The following is a 19331-nucleotide window of genomic DNA, read 5'->3' as shown; positions in this document are numbered from 1 at the left end:
GAGTAACATTGCCGAGTGCCTGGGCCTTCGCCGAGTGCCAGACCACGGGCACTCGGCAAAACATGTCTTCGCCGAGTGCCGCCCTCGGCAAACAAATACACACGGCAGCAAGGCACTTTGCCGTGTGCAGACCGACGGCAAAGACAAGCACTCGGCAAAATAGCAGTTTGCCGAGTGTCGGGCACTCGGCAGTCAATACAAACGTTGACGGGAGCCCAAGCCGTCAGCTTTGCCGTGAGCCCTCCGTCAGACACTCGGCGAAGGTTTCTTTTTACCGAGTGCCCTCCGTCGCACACTCGGCGACGTTAACCTTTGCCGAGTGCCTTGGCTTTGGCACTCGGCAAACATTTTAAAAATTTTAAGTCCCTGCTTCTCAAAATTTTTTATAATATTTCTTATTTTAACTTAAACTGTATATAAAAGTTTGGGCCTTTTTTAACAATTTTGTCATATTTACCAATTTTATTTCTTTCAATTGAATTTCTAATCATTAATCAATATGAACTACATGTCATTAAAATAATTACGAAAAATTAGTACAAAATTCATATTCATGTGTTTAAGTATACTCTAACATCTAATACTCAAAATAAAAGGAAATTGCAATCATCTTATTCGCAAAACATGCCCAAAAACTTATGAATAAGTAGTTTTTTAATTTTATAAAATCCAAACGTGGTCCGAAATTAATGAAACTTGACCGTGTAACATTATATCAAATGTGGAGTCTATGATAAAAATTTGAGACAGTTTCGTGAAAGTTGTGGTGTACGATGTGTAAAAACCGGAGATTGTGGAAACTTAGTTTATTGATTTCATATGTAGTTCTTTGGTTTTTATGCATCACACTTGACAAACTTTCATAAATCCTTATGAAATTTTTACCATAGCATCCACATGTGATATCATGTCATCTCTACAAGTTTCATAATTTTTGAACAATGTTTGATTTTTTTTTAAAATTCAAAAACTACTTAACCGCAAGTTTAGAGGTCAAGTTTCATGAACATAATTTTTCGAATTTCTATTTTTTTTGTGAAACAAGTGTAAACACATGGTCACAAACATGAGTAACCATTTTGAACTCATTTGTGACTTTTTTTGTTTTATTTATAGTTTAATTTAATTGTTTTGGTGAAATTGAGTAAAAAGTATAAAATCATTAAATTTAGCAAATGGTTTCATAAACGAGTCTAATTAGTAGAATAACCTGGAAATAATATTAGGATACAACACAAAAATTTTGGGATAGAATTTTTTTAAAAAAATACCAAAATTCGCCGAGTGTTATTCCTGGGCACTCGGCAAATAGGCCATATGCCGAGTGTTACGACTGGGCACTCGGCAAAGGCCCTAATTTTGCCGAGTGCTATACTTTGCCGAGTGCTTTGCGTTTTTGCACTCGGCAAATCTCGTCTTTTCCCCCAAATCGAGCCCGACACTTAACATTTTTCGGTCTATCGTCCCCAAATAGAGCTCGACGACGCCGCGCCGCCACTCGTCGCGCCCCCTCGCTGCCACCCGCCTCGCCGCCGCGCATCCACGTCGAGCTCGCGCCATCCACCTCGCCGCGCCTCCATCCACCTCGCCGCGCCTCCATCCACCTCGAGGTCGCCGCGCCTCCACGCCGCGCCTCGACCTCGCCGTGCCTCCATCCACCTCGAGCTCGCCGCGCCTCCGGGTCTCATCACGACGAAGGCCAAGGAACCAGCATCACCAGCAGCAGCAAGAGGTCGGTCGTCATCATCAGCGTGGTGGTGGAGGGTGGTGCCGGCGCCGACAAGGGGCTTGGGTTTGGTCGTCGGCGGGCTGGTCGTCCTGGCCGTGCTCCTCCTCGCCACCACGACCACCTGGTGGACTAACCTACTGTGGCCGTGCTCCTCCTCGCCATCATCATCGGTAACTAGCTGTAGGATTTTGATCTACGCATCCCCTCCTCCCTGCTGTTGACTAGATTAAAAAGAATCCATTTGATTTGAGGTCCATGTGAGCTAGACGATGCTGTTGACTTTCGGACATGTACGTTGAACTAAAATTACATTGAGCTTACTGTCGCAACATCAGCATTATAAGTTCGGACTTCGGAGGCAGTAGTTTGCAGTTATTTGCTTGCACTGTTAATTCTGCATGATTTGTGGTGATGGACTAATTATTTGCTCTTATGTACCTCTGTAGGAGGAGGCTTCCAAGACCAAGGCTGCTGGAAAGGTTGGGTTGGGGTTGCTACTCCCCTTGCTGTTTTTGCAGTCCTCAATCCCGGTTTGCTAATCTCGCTGCTGAGTCTCAAGGGAGACGGAGGAGGGGGGCTGCTACTGCTGGAAGAGCAGCCAGCTGCCCACAATTTGGCAAATCTACAGGGAGAAAGAGCAGGTGAGCTTACTAGCAACCCCTGGCCAATTGATTGAAGTGATTGTGTGGTGCTGAAATGGACAATTTGTTTCTTCGTGAATGGTAGCAATTTGCTGATTGAATGGTAACATTCTGTAAAAGTCTATCTCTATCCTATGGAGCAAGTTTGTTTTCCATACTGATGTTTCCTATCCTAGTTTCTATATAAATGGAAAATTTGATCAAAGCTAAGTTGATATCAGTTCACTACTTGACTTGGTGTTAAATACTACAGTTGGGTGTCTGAAATGTAATGTGGATGGTACTTTGCTAGGCACATGTTAATGCAACATAAGTACTGAGATTTGGAGACTATATCCTATTTCCTGGAATTCTCTCCTCTCTATATTAAGTCCTGAGATTTGGTTTCATATAATGATAAATTTGTCTGAGTCAGCTGCTGTTTTGCCTATCCATATGCCAGAGCTCTTCTACCAACTGATTGTGTGATTTTTTTTTATGTTTGAGGGTTATCCCGTCAGCTGCTGTAGTAGGTTAAGAGTGTGTGCATTAGTCAGTCCTTAGTTGAGTTTCAGTCATGGTATTAGACATGGTGAACAAGTCAGCAAGAGGCAGTGCATGAGCTTGGCCATGCTATTATTTTTTTTCATTCCCTGTATTTCTGGTCCAGTCAACTTAGTATATAGATTGTGGCAGCAAATCGTATGGGATAGGATGAAGCTAGTTAGTTGAAGAAGCTCACGGGATTATTGAAATCACACCCTCTTCACTACGTTGAATTCGTCTTGTTTTGCCGAGTCAGAACACCCTTCTGCTTCCTTCATGCACCCTCTTCACATGCTCCCTTCTCATCCGTAGAAATAGCCTAATAATGTGCTATATTGTGGAATTAGCAGGTAATTGCTTCTCTAGAATATGGAAGACCGATCATGGATGTACACAGGTCGTTTAAGTGTGAGGGAGATTAGTGACGAATGGATGACAAAGACCAACGCTTTCTTGGAACGGGTGTTTGGTGCCGAAGTTGCTAAAGGAGCTAGTAAAGTTGTCTGTCCATGCAGCAGATGCGGAAATCGAAAAAGGCAAACAAAGATTGTCATGGGAGAACATCTCTGCAAGTATGGATGGACGGAGGATTATACCCGGTGGATCTACCACGGCGAGGGCGGACGAGTGAGAGAGGAGGCGGTGAGAGCACGCGTCGAGGAGTTTGATGCGGATGCTGGGGTAGCGGACATGATAGAGGACTATCACGAGGCACAATTTGCTGAAGGGTGTATGGAGGAGGAGCCAGAGGCAAGCGCGAAGTCGTTCTATGACATGTTTGCCGCTGCGTTGAAACCCGTTCATAGGCATATAGATGTTTCTCAATTGGATGCCATTGGACGCGTAATAGTGTTGAAGTCGCAGTTTCATCTGAGCAGAGACGCCTTCGATGCTATGTTGACGGTTTTTGCCAGTCTACTTCCGGAGGGTCACATTCTGCCGAAGAGTATGTATGAGTCACAGAAACTCCTGCGCGCACTCAAGATGCCGTATGAGAAGATTCATGCTTGTTCGAATGGATGTGTATTGTTCCGTAAAGAATACGCGGATGATAAATACTGTCCTAAGTGCAAAGCTTCTAGGTACATTGAGGTTGACTCAGATGATGGCCACAAGAAGCAGCTTAACATCCCCGTCAAAATCTTGCGGCATCTTCCTTGCATACCGAGGATCCAACGGTTATACATGAGCGAAGAGTATGCGAAGCAGATGAGATGGCACAAAACTGGTAAACGGTACACTCGTGACAAGATGGTGCATCCGTCCGATGGTGAAGCATGGAGACATTTTGATCGCATGCATCCTGAGAAGGCTAGAGATGCCCGTAATGTGCGTGTTGCGTTGACAACGGATGGATTCAATCCTTATGGTGAATTGTCTGCCCCATACACATGTTGGCCGGTGTTTGTTATACCACTCAACCTTCCTCCCGGAGTATGCTTTCAGCGACAGAATGTATTGTTGTCTTTGATCATTCCTGGACACCCGGGGACTAAAATGGGTGTGTTCATGGAGCCTCTCATTGATGAGTTGATCCGTTCTTGGGAAGAAGGTGTGTTGACATACGATCGAGCTACAAAGACAAACTTCAAGATGCATGTGTGGTACTTGTACTCCCTGCATGATTTTCAAGCGTATGGGGTATTTAGTGGCTGGGATGTCCAAAGTAAATGTCCATATCCAGTTTGTAAGGAGGATCTTCCGTTCGAGTGGCTGCGGAAGGGTGGCAAGTACTCGTCGTTCGACAAACATCGACAATTCCTACCTCTTGACCATCCATTCAGATTGGATCGCAAGAATTTTACCAAAGGTGTCACCGTGACAGAGCTTGCACCTCCTATCATGACCAGCGCCGAAGTTCGTCGGTATGTAGATGGTCTTGTGGTCAAACCACAAGGTGGCTTTGAGGGATACGGTCAGCAACATTTCTGGACTCATAAGTCTGGTTTGACTCGATTGCCCTATTATGATGATCTTCTTCTTCCACATAACATTGATGTAATGCATACTAAAAAGAATATTGCTGAGGATATTTGGGGAACACTCATGGACATTTCCGGTAAGACAAAGGACAACGTTAAAGCTAGACTGGACATAGCAACGTTGTGTGATAGACGGAAACTGGAGATGCAGCCTCCTGGTCGCGGTAAGACATGGAGAAAACCTAAGGCCGATTATGTCTTGAGCAAAGAACAAATAATACAATCACTAGTCTGGATCAAATCATTGAAGTTCCCTGATGGGTATGCAGCTAGTCTGAGTAGGGGTGTCAAATTATCTACTCTGCGAGTCTTAGGGATGAAGAGTCACGATTACCACATATGGATTGAGCGGCTTCTTCTGGTGATGGTTCGAGGCTATGTCCCTGATCGTGTCTGGTTAGTACTTGCAGAGTTGAGCTATTTCTTCCGCCAGCTTTGTGCCAAGGAGTTATCTCATTCTGTGGTTGCAGACTTAGAAAGATCTGCACCGGTCTTGATATGTAAGTTGAAGAAGATCTTTCCACCCGGCTTCTTCAACAAGATGGAGCATTTGATTTTGCACCTTCCATATGAGGCTCGAATGGGGGGGCCTGTGCAGGGTCGTTGGTGTTATCCAATCGAGAGATCTTTAAAGGTCCTTCGAAAGAAATGTGGAAATAAATGTAAAATTGAGGCTTCCATGGCGGAGGCATACATTCTGGAGGAAGTGTCGAACTTCACAACGACATATTATGGTGACAACCTCCCTAGCGTGAATAAACCACCGCCTCGATACAATGCCAATGAAAATGAGTCTAATCTTAGCATTTTCAGAGGTCAACTTGGAACCGCAAGTGGTTCAACCATCAAAACATTGAGTCCTCAAGTGTGGTGTAAGACTATGATGTATGTATTGACGAATCTTGATGAGGTGATGCCGTACTTGAAACAATTTCTTGATGAATTCTGGCGTGGCGAAGGCGATGCACCTACTCAGGAGGAACTCGACACCATTCTTGCTCATGGTGCGGGAAATGGATCTCCTGATTTTATTTCTTGGTTCAAACGGAAGGTATCTGCTCTATCGTACTTGTTTGTACTCTCGAATTTGTTCTATCTTGCGGATCAAGCAATGAACTTTCTTGTTTGAACTTGCAGAGTCAAAAGGACAAATATATGAGTGCCGAGTTGAGACAGGTTGCCGATGGCTTTGCTTATAGGGTCAAGTCATATTCTGGATATGACGTGAACGGTTATCGTTTTTGTACAAGAAGTTACGAAGAAAGTCGGCCCAATAGAAAGACGACAAATTCAGGAGTCTTTGTTGAAGGTAGTGACGGTATCGACTATTATGGAATTATTGAAGAGATATACGAACTCAATTTCCATGGTTCGACATCTCTTAACCCTGTCATATTCAAATGTCATTGGTTCGATCCACAAGTAACGAGATGGACATATGCTCATCTTGGGTTAGTCGAAGTTCGAAAGGATTCTGTCATGGCAGGAGATGATGTCTATGTTGTGGCCCAACAAGCTATACAAGTTTACTATCTTCCGTATCCCTGCAAAACAAAAGAGTATCTAAATGGTTGGTATGTTGTGCATAAGGTATCACCGCACGGTAGATTACCTGTTCCGAATGATGAGGACTACAACTTAGACCCAAACACAAATGATATGGAGGTCTTTCAAGAAGAAGAGCTACAAGGGCGATTTGAGATAGACATAACCGAACCAATCGGGATGGAAGGAGAGATAGTTGTTGGCGAGGAGGAAGAAGAGGTGCAAAACGCACATGACTTACAAATGCTAGAACGATTACATTCAGGCAATGTCGATAACGACATCGACGATTCGGATAGTGTTGACATGGTTGATAGTGATGATGAGAATATTGATGAAGGAAATCCTGATTACGAAGATTATTTTTAATAAATGTAATACTATACTTTATTTATTTTGTATCTCTTAATTCATTTATGTAATTATATCTTTTTTATCTATATGTGCTTATTGGTTTACTCCTTTTAATTTCAGGTGAAAGATGCTGGGTGGTGGTGTGCTACGGAGTGTGACCTCACTTTACCGGAGGAGCGTGGGAAGGGATGCCCCATCGTCGGATGCGGGTGAGGGGTCGTCCAGGGGGAGGAGAGGGAGGAGGAGGGGGAGTAGGGCGCGTGGTTCATCCAGGGGGAGGAGAGGGAGGAATCCTTTAGTGGATGATGAGGCGCAGGAAGTGCAACACACAGATGAGGAGGAGGAGGAGGAGGAGGAGGTGGAGGATGAGGTCCAGGAGGAGACACATCGGGAGACGGTCCTTGAGGAGGAGGAGGAGGAGGAGGAGACGATAGAGGATGCTTCTGGTTCTGGCGTTACCTCCAACGTCTACTTAAGTGGTCCCACGAGTCTTCCTTACCGACCCATTCCTCTTCAGGATCGTATCCGATAATTCGACCATCCGATACGGGAAAGAGGTAATTAATTACTTTCAGTGTCTTTACTTACTTTTCATGTTATATTCGAATGCAATGTGTTTACTTACTAATAATCTATTTGTGCAGGAGTTGGGTCAAAGTGGCGCCTGGAAGCCACAAGCGCCACGTGAATGGCATTCTGGGGGTATTGTGCAAGCAACACTACCCCGGTATAGTCACTCACAATGGAGTGACGGGACCGGCAACCAGTTTCGATCACTACGCTAGCGCCCCCGATGCTGAAGATCGAAACAATAGGATTTTCAACAACAAAGCTGAGCGGGTGAAAGCTGAGTTCTGGGTAAGTATTGTCATAACATCAATTTAATTTCATATGCTTTGAAATAAGTAACGGACACATCTTGTGTATGTATGCAGGATTTCTATAGATGTCAGCCAGGATTTGAGCAGAGGGCGGATGCGATGATGATCCGTATTTGTAAGAAGCTAGTGTCGGATCTTATCTACGAGGCGCGTGTCCAAACCATCATTAATTACTATGGCACGATCCTCGGTCAAAAGGTGGTGAAAAGGGACGCGAGGACCATAAAGCTGACTAGGCAGCAATACATGGAGGTAAATACATCGCTAGCTTAATATTCATTCAATTTTATCGTTTATTATATCATTTACTTGATGTCTTTCAGATGATTCCTTATTGGTGCGCCCCTCATCCCGATTGCTGGGAGATGCTAGTGAACAAGTGGTGTAGCGATGGGTGGGAAGAGAAGCACAATGTACAGCGGGAGCGGAGTTTGCTGAACCCAGGTCCATCTCATCATCAAGGCAGCCGTGCTCTTCCCGAGTATCAAGAAGCATGGGTAAATGAAGTCACTTATGTATTGTAATCTCCAATTATATGCGCATGCTTCTAATAGTCTTGTGTTTTTTTATGCAGTCCCAGGCACATGGTGGTCAGGAGTGCAACACATTCACGGCTTATGTGTTGTCCAAGAAGGGAAAGGCGACATCCGACGTCGCCTACAACCCGGAGGATGGGCCTGAGGCTTTCAGCAACCCAGCTGCCTACCAACGCATCCACGAGTACACGGCGATGGTTAAGGAGGTACATGGGCCAGAGTATGATCCGAGCACTGAGGAGATCGACACCGATGTGCTCATGAGAGTAGGAGGCGGCAAGAAGCATGGGCGATACTATATTGCAGACAGCGCAATTGATCCGACCACTACTCCTACACTCTCTCAGATACGCGCAAGGAGTACAGACTCGAGCCCGGTGATACGTCCTCGCATGCCAACTTCGTACTCGCGGATTCAGCAACTTGAGGAGGAAACACGTCAAATGAAGGTACTATCCATCGATTAAAGCTTCACTCTATTGAAACATAGTAACACTTGGATAATTTGCAGGAACAACTCGAACAGGAGAGGCGGGAGCGTGCGGAGCTAGAGGGGCAAATGAGGCGGGAGCGTGCGGAGCTAGAGGGGCAAATGAGGGCTTTCGTCAGCTACATGCAGACTTACAGCCGAGAGCAGGGTGGTCCAGCACCGCCGCCTGAGCTTATGATGCCTCCTCGCCCACCACCAGGAGATGTGTTCTCCACTCCGGTGAGTCCGTTAGTGTCCACTTTATGTATTTGTTGTGTGTATTGTGGTATACCGTGTATGTGTATGTGTTCTCAAGTGTAATCTACTTTGCTTCTTGCAGAATGTATCGGTGGCTTCCAATGCATCCCCGTGGAACTCTCCAGCTGCAGGAAATCCGTCCCCAAGTGCCGCAAATCCGTCCCCAAATCAGGGGAATCCATCTGCATGGGGAAGTTGGGGACCTACACCTTAAGGATGCATTAGGTTCATTCTCGACTCTACTTATGTATTTGTAGTGTTGTGATATATATCGATTTGTGAACTTATAGATTTGTGGTGTGTAATGTGGTATGTTTCGACTTATGGACTTATGTAATAATTTTATGAACTGACTTGTGAACTATTGTGGACTTTTTTTTACTTTCGATCTATTGTGGATGAAGTTGGATGAAATATAGTTGAATTATGATGATTTGGAGATGAAATGTGATTTTGTGAATGATTTGTGAATATTTGTGGATGATTTGTGGTTTGTGGATTATATTGATGAATATTGTGTTGAATAATGAATATGTGGATGAATTATGAATTTCTGGACCTGGGGAATAGGAAAAATAAATTTTTAAAAAAACACTGTTATGACTTTGCCGAGTGCAAAACTCTGGCACTCGGCAAAGTGTCCGTAACTTTGCCGAGTGCAGAGAGCTGGCACTCTGCAAAGTGTCCATATCTTTGCCGAGTGCCAGCACATTGCACTCGGCAAATCCTGCTATTTCGCCGTGTGCCATCCATGGGCACTCGACAAACTGGCCTAACGCCGTCAATGCTTGCCGCGTCGTCACCATATTCGCCGAGTGCCAGCTAGGCACTCGGTAAAAGCTTCGCCGAGTGCCAGTGTGAAGGCACTCGGCAAACCATTCTTCGCCGTCACTTGATTCGCCGTGGCTCCTTCGCCGAGTGCGGCACTCTGCAAAGGATTTGCCGAGTGGGAATAGAGCTTTACTGAGTGTTTTCGGCACTCGGCAAAGTACTGTACTCCGGTAGTGAACTAGCTAAATAATGGAATAGGAAATAAATAGCAACAAGTTCGAACCATTACTTTATCTTGTTTCGATGCTTGGCTTTTTTTTTTGAATGAAATTCGATGCTTGGCTTAATTTCACACTGAGTATTCATGTAAGCTCTCTCAGGAATGTTGCCGCGCTTGAATCCACTGACAGATCAATGTTGATGAAAATCCTGTTGTTTCTGGTTGTCCAAATAAAATGTTAGGAGTAATTGGGTAGACGCCACTCTAATATTGCAAAATTGGATTGGATGCTTAGTTCATTTGGTGTCACACCCGGTTTAGAAAAGGTAACCGAATGCATCCCATATGTGCGCCAGGATCAAGTTCCGCACATACAGTAGACGTCACAAGCGAATATCTGAACAATGCATTAACGAATAAGAGTATAATAGCACTTTATTACATGACCGACAGTCTTAACCTTAAGCGAAATAAATAGACGTCGATAAATAGCAGCGGACTTCAACTTCACAGGCAGTTGACTGGGAGACACTCGCCTAGAAATCTCCAATATCCTCGGGAAACTCCGGAAAGTTGTCTGGTTCTGAGCAGCATTGGTTTTAATAAAGCAAGCGTGAGTACACTTATGGTTGGTACTCAGCAAGTGGAGTAAATTATATGACATGCAAGGCCAATTCAAGGATAAGCTGACACGGTTTGACTGCGATAAGCATTTTAGTTGGTCAAGTTTTATTTAGCAAGCATTATCTAGGTTTAAGTTTATACCAACCCTTATATAAAAACTGAGTAAATAAACAACATCAACCACAAAGAACAGCAGCTTAAATCATCTTTAGGTTCAATTATCATGTGAGGGTCCAAGCCGCTCTTAACCGTGAGCACGGCTGATATATCAGTTTTCACTCTGCAGAGGTTGTACACTTTACCCACAGCTCGTGTTTCCCTTGATGCCCGGGTTTGCAAGGCCCTTAAACACTTCCGAGGTGAGTGGCAGGGATTCACTACGAGGCCTTTACAAAGATTCCCTAACTTGTGACAATCCGCTAAGGTTTCAAGCCAAAGCGGTCATAACCCTCCCTATTGAGGAAAATACCTTAGCCAAGGTTCACATAGCTATGCGCCTCAAAGGACCGAGCTATACCCCGTCAATGCAACCCCTCTTGCCCTTTCGGTAAGATCATCACAAGCTAGGGTTTCTAATTAATTAGCCAAGACCAGAGCCATATAGTACTGTGGTTGTACTGTTTTCCTGGGTGGTTCTCCATGTTCCAATTCATTCGATAAGCTTGTTTGATTGCCATAACAATATTCCAAAGGACATGAGAGATATAGGAGGTAACATGCTTTCCAAACATCCCAAAAACTACTATTAGGCTACTAGCGTAACTATAACATAAATAAAACAACCCAGGTTTAAACAAGGAAGTTAAATAAAATCTAGTCGTATCCTTAGTTGGGTTCCATCATATTCTAGACACATGCATGCATAAAAGTAAAGGTGTGATTGTGATATTAATAGGACTGAAAACATGATCAAGGACCACTTGCCTTCGTTAGCAAACTGCTGCTGCTCAGGGAATTCTTCAAAGTCTTGACTCTGCGGATCCTCGAACTGCGCACCGTCTAACGTCGCACACAAGCACATACAAACAAGCAAACGAAATAAAATAAGAACAGTACACCAATCAGTGAAAACAGAACAAAATAATGTTTTAAAAACATTGTACAAGTCGTAAGGATCGCGTGAGCGCAAGAATCGATGAAAACGGAGTTAAAACGGAGAAGTTAGGGCTAAAACGAGGTTCCAGGGGCTTATCTGCGAAGATTTAGATCTAAAAGGACCTAAAACAGAGAAACCAGGGGCTAGATCGTAATTAAACCCTAGACAGAGGGGCTAGCTTGCAAAACCCTAGGCTTAAGGACGGCGGGTTAGATTTTGGAATAGCTCAGGGACCTAAACGGAAGAAAAAGGACGAATCCGCGATTACTTTTGAACGGAAGAGGACGGCGGGTTGTTTTCGGGGAAACTGAAGGGTCTATTTGCAAAAGAGGCGCGGGTTGACCGGTACGCGGTTTGATTGACTCGGCTGGATCTGATCTGGGCCGTTGGATTTGGATCCAACGGCCGGCCGGCTCGGGGCGACGCGGGGCGGCGGCTGAGCCGCGACGGGACGCCGGCGGCGAGGTAGAGGCGGCGGCGGATCGCCGGGAAAACGCGAAATCGCGTTCCCGGCCTCGGTTTCGAACGAGATTTGGACGGGGAGGTAGAGGGTGCTACGGGGAATCGATCTAGGGGGTCGGGAAGGTGAAGCGACGGCCGAGGGCGGCGGCCGGCGGCGAGAGGCGGCGCGGAGCCTCGGTGGTGGCCGTGCGGACGCGGAGGAGCGGGAGGGAGGAAAAAGGAGAGGCGGCAGGGGGTCCTCACCACCACGTGGTGCTGCGGGACGGCTCGTGCGACAGCGGGGAGCGAGGAAGCGGCGGCGCGGCGACGGCCCGAGGCACGGGCGGCACTGGCGGCGGCGGCGGGCGCAGCTGCTAGGGTTAGGGCGGGGGTGGCGGCTGCGGCGGATAGGGCACGGGGCGGCGGCTTAAGTAGGGGGGCCGAGGGACGTCTGGGCGTGCGGGCCCGAGGCGGGAACGGCGCGGAGGGGCGCGGAGGCGAGCCGGACTCGAACCCGAGTCCGGTGCGGCGGGGAAGACGGGCCTGACAGGCGGGCCCCGCCTGTCAGCGCCGGAGAGAGGGAGAGAAGGAGTGGGACGCGGGGGAGGAAGCGGGCTGGGCCGGGGGATTTGGCGGCCTGCGCGAGGGGGAGGGAGAAGAGAGAAGGGAGGCCGCGACTGGGCCAGCCAGGAGGGAAGCGGCCCGCGCTGCAAGGGGGAGGAGGGAGAGGAAAGGGACTGCGGGCCGGGCTGCAGAGGGGAAAGAAAAGGAAGGAGGGGGGGTGGCCAGCCGGGTTGGGTGGGCCCAAAGGGGAGAAAAGGAGGGGAAAAAGAGAAAGAGCAAACAAAAATCAAAAAGAGCTTTTGAATTTGAGGGAGGAATTTGAATTCAAATCTAACTTCAAATAAACTGCAAACAAAAATATCAATGCAAAGAGCATGAGATGCACAAACACATGGTTTTCCCTATATTTATTTTTATATCTTAAGAAAGTTTGTTCATCAAAAATCTAATAACTCCTCTAACCCATCCTTTCATTAAATTTTGCACTTTGTAAAAATTAGGGTGTTACAAACCTACCCCCCTTAAAAGGAATCTCGTCCTCGAGATTCGGCTGGGCTAGCAAAGAGCTGAGGAAAATCTGACTGTAACTCATCCTCTCGTTCCCAGGTAGCCTCATCCTCTGAATGGTGACTCCACTGAACTCTGCACATTCGTATCCTCTTACTCCGGGTAATTCTCTCTGCCGTATCCAGTATTTTGATCGGGTGCTCCTCATAAGTCAAGTCCTCCTGCACATCCAGTTCCTCCAGTGGCAACTGCTCCTCGGGTACCCTCAAGCACTTTTTCAACTGAGAGATATGAAACACATTGTGCACATCTGACAACCGTGCAGGTAACTCTAGTTGGTAAGCCACCTCGCCTTTCCGTTCCAGAATCTTGAACGGACCAATGTAGCGAGGCGACAATTTCCCTTTGACCTTGAATCTGCGCAAACCCCTGATTGGTGACACCTTCAGATATACGTAGTCACCTTCCTCGAAGGTCAACTCCCGTCGTCGAGTATCTGCATAGCTTTTCTGCCTTGACTGAGCCACCTTCAAGTTTTCACGAACAACCTATACCTGCCTTTCTGCCTCTTTAATGATCTCAGGCCCGAACAGTTGACTTTCACCTGTCTCACTCCAATACAACGGAGTCCTGCACTTCCTGCCATACAGCGCCTCGAACGGCGCCATCTTTAAACTGGCCTGATAACTGTTATTATAGGAGAACTCTGCGAACGGCAAACTCTTGTCCCAACTGCCTCCATGTTTCAGTGCACAGGCTCGGAGCATATCCTCTAATACCTGATTTGTCCTTTCGGTCTGTCCATCAGTCTGCGGATGATAAGCGGAGCTGAAGTTCAACTTCGTATCCATTGACTCATGCAACTTTTGCCAGAATCGAGACGTAAACTGAGTACCCCTGTCTGACACTATCTTCTTAGGTACTCCATGCAAGCATACAATTCGCGAGATGTACAATTCTGCCAGTCGTGCGCCTGTATACGTAGTCTTTACCGGTATAAAGTGAGCTACCTTGGTCAGTCGATCCACTATGACCCATATCGAATCATAACCATCTCGTGTTCGTGGCAACCCCACAATGAAATCCATACCGATTTCTTCCCATTTCCACTCCGGCACCTTCAAAGGCTGTAGCAATCCGGCCGGTCTCTGATGTTCTGCCTTAACTCTCTGACACACATCACATAATGCCACGTGAGCTGCAACGTCACGTTTCATGCCATACCACCAATACCTTTCCTTCAAATCCTGATACATCTTAGTACTGCCAGGATGGATAGAATAAGCTGAGTCATGAGCTTCCTGCAGAATTTTCTCTCGGAGGTGGTCCACATCTGGTACGCATATCCTCTTTCTGAACCATACTGTCCCATGTTCATCTTCAGTAAAATCTGGTGCCTTGCCTGCCTCTATCATTCCTTTTATCTCCTGTATCTTAGAGTCCTCAAGCTGACCCTTCCGTATGTCTTGGTCGAGGGTCGGCTCAACCTCTATAGTGATTCCCTCCGTATGAGCGACGAACCCCAGGTTGAGTCGTTCAAATTCCTTGTACAACTCCCGAGGCATCTGGCTAATCATCGTCGCGTTCACATAGCTCTTGCGACTCAAGGCATCCGCAACCACATTTGCCTTCCCGGGATGGTAGTGTATCTCCAGATCATAATCCTTGATAAGTTCTAACCATCTGCGCTGCCTCAAATTGAGATCATTCTGAGTGAAAATATACTTCAAGCTCTTATGATCAGTATATATCTGGCATCGGTGACCTAACAAATAGTGCCTCCATATTTTTAGAGCATGTACCACTGCTGCCAACTCCAGATCGTGCGTGGGGTAGTTCTGTTCATGCTTTCTCAATTGACGGGACGCATATGCAATCACGTGTCCCTCTTGCATCAATACACAACCGAGGCCCTGCTTAGATGCGTCACAGTAGATATCGAAACTTTTGTAAATATCAGGCATAGCCAACACTGGTGCAGTTGTCAGCCTCTTTTTCAGCTTCTCGAAACAATCCTGACATGCCGCAGACCATATAAATTTCTTGTCTTTCTCTAGCAATGACGTAAGGGGTTTCACTATCTTAGAGAAGCCTTCAATAAACCTCCGGTAATACCCTGCAAGTCCTAGGAAACTCCGGATTTCCGAAACCGTCGTGGGTGGCTCCCATTTCAACACATCTTTTACTTCCCTGGATCCACTGCAATACCTCCGCCGGTAATGACATGACCCAGAAATGAAACCTATTCAGCCAAAATTCACACTTGCTGAGCTTAGCATACAACTGATTATCCCGGAGCTTCTGCAAGACGAGTCTCAAGTGCTCCTCATGTTCCTCTTCATCCTTGGAGTATACCAGAATATCATCGATGAACACCACCACAAACTTGTCAAGATACTCCATGAACACTTTGTTCATCAGTACATAAAGTAAGCTGGAGCATTAGTCAACCCGAACGACATCACCGTATACTCATATAACCCATACCTGGTAGTGAATGCTGTCTTGGCAATATCTGATGGTCGTATCCTCAGCTGATGATAACCTGACCTCAAGTCAATCTTTGAGAATACCTTGGCTCCCCTCAACTGATCAAACAAGTCTTCTATACGCGGCAATGGATACTTGTTCTTGATAGTCACCTCATTCAAGGCCCTGTAGTCAACACACATCCGCTGTGTACCATCTTTCTTTTCAACGAATATCACAGGTGCTCCCCAAGGTGACGAACTAGGACGAATGTACCCCTTACCTAGCAATTCTTTCAGTTGTTTCTTAAGTTCCTCTAATTCACCAACCGACATTCTATATGGCCTCTTAGCAATAGGCGCAGTACCAGGTAAAAGATCTATAATAAATTCAATGTCACGTTCAGGTGGCATACCTGGCAAATCATCAGGGAAGACGTCTGGGTACTCGCTGACCACTCTGATAGCCTCCATCGAACTTGCCTTTAACTGATTTACTGCACAATCTGCCGCCGATGGAAGTGTTGCAACAAACTCAAATCTTTCACCTTCCTGGCTAGTGAGAACCACAGATCGCTTGGAACAATGAATCACTGCGTCGTATTTTGTCAACCATCCCATTCCGAGAATAATATCAATACCACTTGACGGCAATACTATCGGGTTTGCACAGAATTCCTTGCCCATGATTTGTATTTTTACCCCGAGACATCGGTACACAGCCCTCATATTTCCCCCAGGTGAATTTACTAACATGGAGCTAGGCATAGAGCATAGGGGAATGGAGTACTTAGCTACATATTCAGCAGAGATGAATGTATGCGATGCTCCAGAATCGAATAAAACTGATGCAGGGGCGGAGTTGACAAGAAACATACCGAACACAACGTCCTGAGCCTCCTGAGCGGTCTCCGCGGCCACATGATTCACTCGCCCGCGGACGTAGTTTTGCTGACCCTTGTTGCTCTGGGGCGTCTGCATGTTGTTTCGGGGCTGTTGCTGCTGCTGCGGTGTCTGCCTCTGTCCACTGTTGTTAAATTGACCTGGAGTGTGCTGCGCATTTTTCTTGGGACATGCATTGGCATAATGTCCCGCTTCACCACACCGGTAGCAAGTATTACCACCGGCGGGAGCGGAGGCATTGTTTCTCATCGGTGTGCCTGTAGGGGTGCCCTGACGATTCTGCTGAAAGTTGGAGCGCTGCACTGACTGACTGGCATGTTGAGCTTGCTGCTGCTGCTGCCCCTGTTGGTTGAAGCGCGGGTACTGACTCTGCCCGAAGTTGACATTCTGTCCCCCTGAGCGGAAAGGTGCTCCCTGCGGGGCGTTGAAGCGAGGACGTGCATTACTGCTGAACTGCGTCGATGACTCGTACTTCCTTTTCTGCTCACCCATCTCTTTGCGAGCATGCTCCACCATGATGGCTTTGTCCACCATTTTCTGGAAACTGTCGAAAGTATGCACCATTAGTTGATATTTGATAGGACCAATCAGACCTTCCCTGAAGTGATCCTGCTTCTCCTCATCATCTGCGACATCTGCAGGGGCGTAACGAGACAGTTGGATGAACTTGTCCCGATACTCACTCACGGACATTGCCCCTTGCTTCAAAGCAAGGAACTCCTGCTTCTTGAGCTTCATTAGGCCCTTGGGTATATGCTGCTCCCGGAATTTGCTCCTGAACTCCTACCAGCCGATAGCGTCGGGGTTGTCATGAGCTGCTGTGTAAGCATCCCACCAATCCGCTGCGGTTCCCTCCAGCCTGCCTGAAGCATAAAGAACCTTCTCCCTGTCGGTACACTGGGCGAGGTTGAGCATCTTCTCTACAGTCTTGATCCAGTCATCAGCCTGAAGTGGATCCGGCGAATGAGAGAACGTGGGAGGCTTGTGACTCATGAACTCCCTGTGCCTGTCCCTTGCTGGTGGTGGTGGAGGTGGTGGCGCTTGGTTCATCTGAGCTTGCATGTTGGCGATGGTGTTCGCCATGTTGGTCAGCAGCTCAGTCTGGGCGGCGAGAAACTGCTCCATTCCTGCAGGTGGCGTCGGGTGCGGTTGACTTGGTGGCGGGTTAGGGTTGGTGTTGTTGCGCACCCTCCGTCGCGGCGCTGCAGGTTGATCAACTCCTGATCCGGACCTGGTGTTCACCATCTGATTGGGTTAGAAAAGAGAGACTCATGAATTTAATCATGGAAAATGGATAGGAACAAGGGCAAGATAAAGATAGCAACGGGAAAAAAAAAAAAAAAAAAAAACAACCCCAAAATTTTTTTACTAACTATATATTTGTATTAATAACTTGATATGGTTGTGGTCATCACTCCACAATCTATCGCAATCATTACAAAGATCCAACTCAAACATTGTCACAAAACCAAGCACACTTTCACATTAATCTGATTTAACACACTATTAAGATCGTTCGTACTAACGATTGCAAAAGACTCTTAGAAAACTCCTATCTAGAAAGAAAAATTTACTCCTATCTTAACTCCTAAAACTATCCTCTAACGGTAGGTGGTGCGGTAGCCGGGCTCTCCATAATGAATGCGCTTGCGAGGGGGTGACTCCGGCAAGTATTCCTTTGGTTCAATGCTGTCACACTCCGGAGGTAACACTGGATCTCCTCTCAGTCGAGCCTCCAGAATTGCCTTCTCCCGGATGGTCTTCATTAGCTTCTTCTTGACCTCCTGGATCTCTGCTCCGGCTGCATCTAGATCCGTGCTGAGAGCGGCGACTAGCTCCTGTGTGGTGTCCATTAGCAGACTTCCTTCTCCAGGGGGTGGAGCAGGAATCTGCGCACAAGTATCTCCCCTCTTGCGTTGTGGAAACTGCTGGAACTCAGTGCCCTGGAGCTCTTCCTTGTAAGCGTAGCAAAGAAAGTAGAGTGCCCTCCTGGCAGCTTCACTAGTCCCTGCCTCCAAAGTCCTCCTGGGCACCTCATCAATGTGCTTAGAGTATTCCACCCAGCATCCAGGTCTCTCATCCGGAACGCAAATCAACACAGACACCAACCATTCTTCTTCCTGTTGTGCATTCTTGAACAAGTGAGCCTCAAAATGTGGCTTCCGCGGAAAGCCAATCCTCTGCATGGCCCTCCAGAGAAGCGCGGGGAATGGACCCTCGGCAGATTCTAAGTGAAGTATCTGCTTCTCGTAGCGAGGCTCAGGTGGTGGTGGGTTTGTGGCGACGGCTGGCTCCGGACCATCATCTGGATCGTCATCGTCATCTCCTGGCGCATCGGAGTCCTCAGCATCACTCTTATCCTTGTCTCCTTCTGCGGAACCTGAATCACCACCATCCCCTCCTGCAGGGCCCTCATTGCTGCCACTTGAGACCTCCGGATGGTCGTCTGGCAACTCCATGGGCTCCTCCTCAGTGTCGGTGTCCACCCATCCTCCGTTGGAATGTTCATAGTGATGGTCATCCAGTGGATCGGACACTTCCTGCGGGTGATGAATCGGATGCGGTGGTCCACGAGTGCTCTTACAGGCAGTCTGCCTGATTCTGACCATCTGCAACAGAAGCGAGAGCAACGCAAGATAGAGAACATTTAGAGGAAGATGCTATGAGTGACCTTAAAGCAAGATGGCATTTTTGCAACATCAACACACTTGAGAGACAAGCATGTTTTCAAGGAGGAAAAGGTAGAAGAATAACGATATAATCAAGAAAATAAGCAGTTTTCAAAAGCAAGAAGGCAGAAGCTTGGCTACTAAGCAA

At 46.9% G+C, this 19331-nt stretch overlaps 1 protein-coding gene across 1 annotated transcript; it reads left to right on the top strand.

Annotated features, from left to right (window-relative positions):
* Window positions 1-3447: 3447 nt before the first annotated feature.
* On the top strand, window positions 3448-7464 carry LOC112873220. Its single transcript, XM_025936232.1, has 3 exons — window positions 3448-5041; window positions 7109-7255; window positions 7421-7464. Exons 1-3 carry the CDS (start codon window positions 3448-3450, stop codon window positions 7462-7464), a joined length of 1785 nt encoding a protein of 594 aa, XP_025792017.1.
* Window positions 7465-19331: the final 11867 nt, after the last annotated feature.

The sequence above is a fragment of the Panicum hallii genome, chromosome 9, assembly GCF_002211085.1.
Source record: "Panicum hallii strain FIL2 chromosome 9, PHallii_v3.1, whole genome shotgun sequence".
In the NCBI taxonomy this organism is placed as follows: Eukaryota; Viridiplantae; Streptophyta; class Magnoliopsida; order Poales; family Poaceae; genus Panicum; species Panicum hallii.
Note: the sequence above shows the minus strand (reverse complement) of the source record. Positions and strands in the feature narration are given on the sequence as shown.

Excerpts from the sequence above, each read along its gene's own strand:
- LOC112873220 (XM_025936232.1), top strand. The coding sequence starts at position 3,448 with ATGGGAGAACATCTCTGCAAGTATGGATGGACGGAGGATTATACCCGG. Across the intron at positions 5,042-7,108 it reads GATGCAGCCTCCTGGTCGCG|ATGAGGAGGAGGAGGAGGAG; the intron begins GTAAGACATGGA and ends TGCAACACACAG. Across the intron at positions 7,256-7,420 it reads CTCCAACGTCTACTTAAGTG|GAGTTGGGTCAAAGTGGCGC; the intron begins GTCCCACGAGTC and ends CTATTTGTGCAG.